Source organism: Apium graveolens, chromosome 10 (assembly GCF_009905375.1).
Source record: "Apium graveolens cultivar Ventura chromosome 10, ASM990537v1, whole genome shotgun sequence".
Taxonomy (NCBI): Eukaryota; Viridiplantae; Streptophyta; class Magnoliopsida; order Apiales; family Apiaceae; genus Apium; species Apium graveolens.
The window spans coordinates 37440863-37450946 of NC_133656.1; the positions used below are offsets into that span (position 1 = coordinate 37440863).

Sequence of the window (10084 nt, forward strand, 5' to 3'; positions counted from 1 at the left end):
ATGATACGCGATTCTAAAATATTTTAAAAGTTATGAAATTTTTACTTTATAAGTTTTTAAATATTCCGAGAATTTTAGAATTTTTTTGATAATTTTTCGGGTTTATTTATCTGCGCGTTTATTCGATAAATTATGAAATGCAGGGCAAAACCAAGCTTTCAGGCATAAATAAAGACACGTGTTGCCTTCATATTAACTACTTGAAACGTGGCAGTGTTCTGTTTGATTTGTGTGCTACGTGTAGGTTTATTATTAAAAAAAATAAAGAAAAAGAAAGCATCACAAGCGCGGCTCCATTTCCCCCACAAGCGTACAACATTTCTTCTCCCACGGTTTTCTCTCTCTATTCCTTCTGTCTCTTTTTGTCTTATATATTTATTTCCTTTTAATTTTCAAAAATTCATATCTTACAAACCGTACATCCAAATTTCAATTGTTATATATATTAACGATCAGCGCTTCGATACTTACGTATATGTATATATATTGCGAGGTTTTGAGAAGAAAATTTGCGGAGCATATTTTCCGTTTTAATTTATTTTCGGGGCATAGAAAAGAAGTTTGACCGTGTTGATTACCCCACATGGCATTTCAGGGTGTTTATTTCTATGGCTATTAATTTTGGATTTTTCGGAAGATATTTTTCGGACATCAGATATTCTCTTTGGGGAGATCAGAATTTATTTTGGGTAATGATTTCGAATTTCCGCTTTCATATTTGAGTATATTATAGCATGTTAGTTTTTATATATTTATTTCATAATTTTTAGAAGTTGTTGTAGAAGTCGCTTTTGACCGTGTTTTTCATTTCCGGCATGTTTATATATGCAGATGTAAATTATTATGTGTTTTAAATTTATTAATTTTATTAGAATATAGTTGGATTGTATTGTTTGTGATTGATTTTGAGGGGTTATGTCCCAGGGAAAAGTCCGTTTTACAAAGACCGTATTTCGAATTTTTTTTGTAAAATATTTATTTCAATTTTATTTTTTTTTAATTTTCGAAAATCATATTTGATTCAATTATTTATAATTTGTTTTGATTAATTATTTATTCATTTAATTAATTGATTAATTCATTTCATCAATTAATTTTAATTGTAAATAGTTGAATGAAGTGCTTCAGGAGCATTCTGAATGAACTCACTGTGAACATTTATCTTGATCCAACCTTGAGCAGGGAATTCTCTTACACGTTTAACATGTTCCATGATTATCTATTTTGTGTTTTTTTATTCTTACTAAATTGTTTAAAGACCAACTAATCTCAACCTTAAAGACATACTTCTATAAATACGAAAAAAGGTACAGAGATGTGACTATTGGGGAATGGATGTTGAGTTTTATTTATATAAGTTTTTTTCCTTAATAACTAACTTCAAACAGTTATAACTATATAAGATTAACTACCTGTAACATATATAACTAAAAAAAGTATCGAAAATTTTGTATTCGTCTTAACATTGCATTAAACATGAAAACTGTGATTATCCAAAATTATGAATTAGATGACAAACAAAACCAAAGCGCAATCTTGATAGATTATAATATAAAAACAAACTTGAAACAACCGGAAATAATGTTTAGAGTTTAATATGATAAAAAAATTTCATAAATAAAAACTTAGGAAATTGGATTGCAAGATCGAATGCTCCATCCATGCCACAAAATAGATGCACATCATCACTTCTCTTGTAATATTAGAGCATTTTCATGTAAGACACACATACGTTAAAAGATTAACTCAAAAGCTAATATTACTATTTACCATTTTTATCTTCTTACTAACGAATTTGCAAGATCATGGGGTCTTTAAACTCTCAGCCTGATCAAATGACTATAATGCAAACGTTTAGTCAATAATGTTTAATTATATTCCAAAATATGCAATAACAGTAATTTATGAAAAAAATCTCATACCTCTGACAAATCAAGGGTAGGGAAATCAACATGATTGGTTGATTCAGAATTTGACATGGCATACATGTTTGAATCATACATGTCTTGGGCTTTGATGATAAAATTTTTAGAAACATCTTTAGCTGCATGAACTTCAATAACAACAATGATTTCTTTCCCGTCCATGTCATGCAGAAATGCAGGAAACACTTTAGCAGCTACCTATTCCTGTTTTGGTAATTAAGTCCTAAAAATAATTGGTCTATATTGCAAAAAATTTATAATCTGGAAACAAATTTTAAATATGTAATTGATTAAACCTTTGTTTGCTTCAAATAAAGATGTGAAGCGGAGCATCCTATGAGCCGTTTCACAACACGGTCCATGAGAATGATTGATCCACAACAACAGCCTTTACACTAAATCTGTGAGTGAAAAAAATTATTAAATAATTCAACATTTCGTAATCCAAAGAAATTGTACAAACTAAATGTTTAATATATTATTTCCTATTTGTCAATACCTTTTCTCAGCAACTGGAAAAGTGCGATTACATTTACCGCATTAAAATCTATTCCCAACTTCAACAACTTCTAAATGACATTTGCTACATGAATATGAAAACCAAGGATGTCCTTCCTCCAACTTAGCAATTGTGAAACCACAATACAATTTCTTTTGTAATTGATAATTTTGAGGATAATGTTATAAATGAAAAGTATATTGCATATAATTCAAAGATAATGCTCTAAAACTTCTGTCAAAAATGAATTAACCTCAACACTGCCAGCAACATTGTCAATTATTTTTTCAGATTTATAAACTCATAAGAAGAGGCCAATGTTGACGCATAGCTATTATCCGCATCATCCCTCGATGGCTTGTAGCCTTCAAGTTCAAGCCTACACATTATGATGTACATATGATATGCAATCTTGACAAAATATGGAAAAGGAGTAAAAGTTTATAAGATTGTACCAGTTTCTCATCTCAAGTACACACTTATCATCAAGATTGAAGTACACTTTCGAGGATGCCAAGCTACTGATTTGAAGCGTATTTAAAGTTTTAAAGCAATATGTATCTTACATAAAATGTAAATTAATAAAACCTTGTGTAACCTTATTGACAAATTAGTATATAGCATAAAATACTAAAGATTAAACCGTTGTATATTCCAAGCTTTGCGCTTGTCAGGATTACAATAACATTTTCCTCATGGTTATATTCCTCATATTGGTCACTGACAACTTTCGCCATATCTCCCCATATACCTACCCTGTTCTTATTGCTATAATGTAATCAAGTAAACATTTAATTATTTATAGAGCAAGGTCCCAAGATTGATAATGATGTAAAAATTAATAAAAAATTGTATGCTGAATTAAAAGAATAACTTTGCATCACAAAATCTGAATCGAACAATATCCCTATCTCCAAACTTAGTGGTGATTTTTCTTAATTTAATAAAGTCTTCAACAACTCAAATTATATCTACAATATATAAACAGATGGATTACAGTCAAAACTTTTATAACAATTGTTAATAAGAATAATACTAAGCCAAATAGGAAAGAAGAAGTAACCTATAGAAAATTATGGATTCTCTTTGGGACCATATTTTCTGGCTTCATCCATAAAATCACCCCAATCCATAAATTCAAATTTATATTTTGGAATCATAAAATAATCGGTGCATGGTTGGAAAGTGGTAGCATTTTTAAATCTTATAGATGTGTCTGTAGAAACAGGCTTTAAATTCTCAGAAGCATCCCTAACCATAAACGTCTCAATAATATAAACAACTCCTTCAACAATATTCTTCCCAATCAGTTTCCAAGTATCAGCAAAAGCAAATGCATGAATATGAGTATTCTGCACATAGTAAAAATTGGCAAAGTATAATTTTAAATATCCATTCTAAAAATGTAAACATAATCAATATAAAATGAAATCATCAAGAAGAATGAGATTCTAGCCTTTCGTTATTCCTGATTCGGAAGACATAGTAGGCCACATTCTTGTAACTCTTGCCTTGATCTTCCAATCTGACCTAGATTTGTCAAGACTTAAAATGTGTTCAAACATGAGGGCTTCCATCTCTGCAAGATTCTGTGAAAACAATTTGTAATTTAAATTAAACCAAATGATCTATTATTAGAATTTAAAAGTCACGAATCATGAGAGAGCTTACATGTTCTATTCTTAATGGAGGTACTGAACTTAGAATATCACACGACGTGTAGTCTTTTTGTAGTCCATTACCTTACATTAACGAGAATGATAATTGATGACATGTTATTGAATGAAGTGCACGATAAACATATATTGTGGACTTGATCTTTCCCTTTTAATACGTGATATAAGGCCTGTAAAGGGATAATCCAATCAGCCTATAACTGAATCATAAACATATCCTTTAATTGGATAGATTATTATTTGATACGATGAGGATCAATGTGATTGGCTCAGCATCAAGTTAGTTAGATGGATTAGTGGGAACTAATTATACAGCTTTGTTATATACATGCCATTCTTTTTTGTTCTTTTTTAATACTATAAATTGTTTTTCCAAACAAAACTCAATGACATAAAATTATAATAAAAAACATTCAACTGTTAAACAAATCACATACCACGAAATAAGGACTTCAAGTACAAAATATTCATATTCAAACAATTACAATAAGTTAGTTAAAACAAATATGATCATAACTTAGGAAGGTTGTAGAAAACTTCTTCAAACACAACATTTGATGTAATATTGGTGCTTTTCCCATTATCGTCATCAATAAGAATATGTAGTCCTTCTGGAGATGTAACACGGGATATTGTAACGTATAACTGACCATGAGAGAATACGGGTCAAGGAAGATACAATTCAACCGTATCCAATGATTGTCCTTGGCTCTTGTTCACATTCATGGCAAAACATATTTGGAGAGGAAATTGTATTCTTTTAAATTCAAATGGCCAATTCGTGTCTGTTGGGACCATATCGATTCTTGGAATTAGATGTTTCGTACCAACTTGAGATCTACTAGAGAACTTGACATTCTATACTGTTTTTTTCATCCAGTAACTATCATCTTTGTACCATTGCATAGACCCATAATCTGATTTAAATTCCTCATCAACATAACAACAACTCCAACCTTTACTTTCAACTCATGTTTAGGAATACATGGCATATTAATGGAGTTTAGATACTCTACTGGAAATGATGAATCAAAGTCATTATCGTCAACGCCCCTGTCTTCAGTTGAATATTGACTGAGATAAGTATGCACATTACCCGAAACTCTTTCAAGAATCTGCGCATTGATGTCATCAACTACAACGTTTGTTGGAGTCAAAATAGATGTCGATCTCAGATACTCCTGTGAATGTATATTATTCTGAAAATCTGGATATACAATGTCAATTAGGGTTTTTATGGGACTTTTCAAGGGACTCTTGACAACATAGTCATCAGGAACTACAAACTCAGTTTCAACATCTGCACGATGAGTATCAATGCATTCAACTTTTTCGTCTCCAATCTTAAGTTGCCATTTACTAAAGTCAACTATTACTTTATTTCTAGCTTCAGAATTACCTGAATGTAATCTCATGTTCTGACTGAGAAGAAGGACCTTACAAGATTTCCAAATTCGGGATTTGTTAAATGATGCATTCACTATTTCAGCCCTTCCGGTCTTAGGCAAAACATGTAATATCTGTCGAAAATCGCCACCAAAAATAACTGTAATACCATAAAATGGTCTTTTTCCTTGTTCTACATCAACGGCAGCCATTATGTCTCACAAGCTTCTGTCCACGGCTTCAAATGCATAGCGATGCTACATTGGAGCTTCATCCCATATTATAAGACTTGTGTGCTGCATCAACTCTGCAATGTTTGTACCATGTTTTATTCCAGCAATAGAACTTTGATCAAATTTAAGCGGTATTTTAAACCTAGAATGAGCTGTTCGGCCACCCGGAAGAAGTGTAGCAGCAATTTCGGAGCCTGCAACAAGAAGAACAATCTTTCCTTCTGATCGAAAACATGAACAAAGAGTTTGCCAAAGGAGCGTTTTACCACATCCACCGCTCCCATAAATAAAAAACATTCCACCTTTATTTTTGTTAACATTATCAACAACTGCATTATATACATCCAGCTGCCTTGAGTTCAGATTTTTATGAGCTTTTTCGTGATTAAGTCTCAATTCTTCTTTATTGTAGCTAGTTTCCTCAACAATGAGACGATTGGCAAAGCTGTGAAAAAATCGTTCGTCAAGAAATGGCATCATATGAAAATCTCTTAAGGACTTACCAACATCATTTAATAACTTTTCAATCTCTGCACAAAAACACAATGGTAAATGTTCTGATATCTAATTAAAAACAATAAAAGTAATACTACAAAGTAACAGACGTATCATGTATTTAATAATGATCACACACCTGCTAAAGCGTAGTTCTGGATTTCATACTCAGACAATGTTAAATGAATGTTATCTGAAATCTTGCGCCTCATATAAAGAACATCGTTTGACAATACTGGCCAGTGTTTTTCCTATAGCGCAAGTGGATCAGACACGGAACAATTTGCCAGGATGTTAACAAACATAGCCCGAATTTGGATTGGCATAGATGAGAATGCATTTTCTTCCAAAGCATCATGCCACTACTTGTCATTATTTAATAGACCAAGAGCACCACATGCTTTCTTAAATGTATCATATGTAGTTCCATCAATAGTTCGCAGCTGAGTGAAAGATAAAGCACCTTTACATATAAGTAACAACATTCGAAGATACAATAATTCACCAGTTGTTGCATGAACCTCTCCTAACCTCCCAACCACATCACCTCTTTGTCTAAGCTTCCATTTAGCAGTTTTCTTTATCCATGTAAAATGGGTGGGAAAGTCAGAATACGTAAAATTTCGAGCTTGTGGAAATTCACTGTTAGCTACAAACCAAGCCTCTAGTTTACTATTTTTGGAAGTCGCGTTATTGCACACATTCTCCAAATCTACAGAACTCTGAAAATTCAAGTACTTCTGACCGGGAAAATGTATTGGTAAGCGTTCAACACTTGGGGAACGATGGTGAATGTCAAACCCAAAAATCCTCCAAGATGCCTCAGATGCATAAACATATCTACCGTCAAGAAAATTCTTTGCCTCATCCAAATTCTTCACGGATCTTGCAGTTTGTTCATTCCCTGATTTATTACTTTTCTTCTTCAACAACATTATAGCAATGTCATGACCCTTCAAACAGTATTTGAAGAGATATTTCAACGATCTTGAACTGTTGCAAATTTCCAGATTTATATGACATTAAAACCGCAACATAAGATCTCGATTGTGTGGAACTATATATTGATTGTCAAGGTTGATCCCTTTTTTGTTGATAACTCTACCACTGTTACGCCTCCGATAAACAGGAAAATCATAATCGTCAAAATAGGTATTACCATTTAATCTGCAAAAAAAAAATTACATGCGTCGACATTAATAATAAAATAGACTTATTACAGAACATATGTATCATTCTATTTATTCACACCTCTTTGGGAAATGACGCATGCATTTTCCTTTCACCATACATGGAGATGTGTATAAGTCTTTACCACAGCGTCTATGCATCATGTAGTTTCTAACAGCTTCATATGCTGTTGGATCAGAATTCTTATCTGGTATTTCAGCAGAAGCCAACTGGTCAACCTTTTCAATAAAATTAGGTCTACTTTCAGGGCTCAGCCAGATTAGCATATGCACGTGTGGGAAACCACGCTTCTGGAATTCAATTACATGCATAACTATGCAAAACGTAAGTAAAGAAAAAATATGTCATTAAATCTATGCATGTGTAGATATGATTTAAAATATTAAATGTAAAATTGTCGGTGTCCAATAAAATTAATTTACCTCCTATACACTTTCCAAAGTAGTTCTTCTTTTTAATCAAATCTAATAGTTGATCAAGCTTCAGTTTAAACACGCGAGAAACAATATCCGGTGCATCAACAGGATCAACATTGGGCAACAATTTTAACATTTCTTGTATCTCTGGCCACTTTGAGTTGAAAGTCATGGTGAGAAATAGGGATGGATGACCAATTGCACGACATATCGCCAAGGAATCCTTAAAGTATTGAGACATGTATCGTTGAGATCCAGTGAATGCAGCAGGCAGTATAACAGCTTTTCCAACATATATTGGATCATGGTCTCCTTTACTGAGAGCATCACGTACAAAATTATACAAATCAGCACGGATGGTAGTTTGATGCGTTGAAACCCAGTCTAATCTATATTGTTCAATGGCAGCAAACTGATCCATAACATATTGTTTTCATAAAAGGTCCGGAAAGGTGTGGCGTTAAACCTGAAATTAATGAAATGATGGTGAGAATATGCACTAATTCATTACGTATTTTATATTCTAATCACATTGCTTACTTCTAAAAAATACCTTCAGAAGTGTGTATCATAATCTTGTAACAATAATACTCTCTTAGTGAAACATGTCGCCTTTGTGTTAAGTCAGGATCAAGGTTTTCATCATCTAAATTCTCTATTTCAGAGTATTTATTGCTTATCAGAGGTATATGTTTATGATACCCCTCAATTCCACAAGGAAATAGTAGTGGATATTGCAACTGCATGAAATTTGGATATGTTTCATATATCCTCTTCGATCCTTCTTGTTTGGAATTCACAACCGTATCTCTAAAACCACCGGTATCCGTATCATCACTAACAATGAAAGCAACAACTTCATCAGATGGAGTAATATGGTTTGGTCTCCCACTAGAATATTGAGATAATATGACGACTTACTTAAACTCATCCAGATCTTCATTTTCAAACTGATTCCGAGCCCTACGAAAAGCTTTGACTAACCCATTATTCTTGTCTAATATACTTAAAAGTTTCTCGATAATATCTGGATCAACATTGTCAGAAGCACCTCTCATTGCATTGATTCTATTCTCAACCTCATTCTGTGTGTCGTATATGTAGAGCTGGCAAAATTTGGGGCAAGATCTATCCAGCGGTACTAAACTCCCAACCAAATGATAGTTTTGACCTTGTAAGCGAAAACAATATGGTGAGATACCTCTGTTTATTGAGTTATCAATCTTACCACCGGTGGAAGTGAATTGGAACATGTAGTTGTACACGCATATGTACTATTTAAAATGCCTCGATTTCTCACCACCAAGTAACAAAGAAGCTAGTGATTCTGGTGGCAGTCTTTATTTTGGAAAATGTATCTGACCATTCCGACAGCACATAGAAAATATGGGCTCTTTACGCGGACATGATTTATTATTACGCTCTTCGTTCCACATAGTAGTACCACATTTATTGCACAACTTTGACGGAGGACCAAGATCCATATATCCACGCCACAAATTATGATTCAATATCACACCATCCAGGTCATCATGGTACATATCATCAATTCCAACATCTGAATCACTAGACTCTGAATTGTCAATTTCAACCACATTTTTAAAATCTGAAATCAAATTCCTCTTCTCAGGAGATACTTGACATTTATTCTTTCCTGCAATGTTTCTTAACTTTGATTCATGTGGATTATGACAACTTCTATGTAAATAAGACGTCCCATGTTGGCTCATTCACCCATGTTCGAAGATGGGATTAGAGTTTGAAGATGCGTCACCGTTATTCACAGAGGACATACAAGTCCTTTACGTTTCACAGCTGCATAGTAAACAAATACTTGAGTACACATCTCCTTTGTTGAAGAAAGTGGGATTAATCAATTACATTCTGTAAAGTTTAAAACAAAAATTAGAAAACAACATATTCTCAAAGAAAATGTACTCATGGCATTTCTATACATCTTCTCAAAATTAGGACCACGTACTCTACATTTCTTATCTGCAACAAAATACAACAATGGAAATTAATTGTTTTCCCATCAAAATAAAAAAAATCTTATAATTTTATTAATAGGTAATGCACACATGGTATTGTTCATATCTGAAGGCGTGGAAGATGGTTTTGTGTTCTTCACCGCTACACTGTTATTTTCTACACCTGTAATTCCTGATAAAGATGATTGATGAACAAAAATAAAATAAAATACAGAGTTATTAATATACATTGTTAGTAATGGAAGAAACTGATTAGGGGCAATAATGAAATA

The 10084-nt window shown here is 32.8% G+C and overlaps 2 protein-coding genes across 2 annotated transcripts; both read right to left on the minus strand.

The window, feature by feature from the left end:
• Positions 1 to 5743: 5743 nt before the first annotated feature.
• LOC141690512 (uncharacterized) lies at positions 5744 to 6426 on the minus strand. Its single transcript, XM_074495305.1, has 2 exons — positions 6354 to 6426; positions 5744 to 6249 (listed from the first exon to the last, which is right to left on the minus strand). The coding sequence occupies exons 1-2, from the start codon at positions 6424 to 6426 to the stop codon at positions 5744 to 5746; spliced, it is 579 nt and encodes a 192-aa protein (XP_074351406.1).
• A 150-nt stretch (positions 6427 to 6576) lies between these two features.
• LOC141690513 (uncharacterized) lies at positions 6577 to 8242 on the minus strand. The gene is made up of 4 exons (XM_074495306.1): positions 7828 to 8242; positions 7466 to 7718; positions 7315 to 7381; positions 6577 to 7167 (listed from the first exon to the last, which is right to left on the minus strand). Exons 1-4 carry the CDS (start codon positions 8240 to 8242, stop codon positions 6577 to 6579), a joined length of 1326 nt encoding a protein of 441 aa, XP_074351407.1.
• Between the last annotated feature and the right edge of the window lie 1842 nt (positions 8243 to 10084).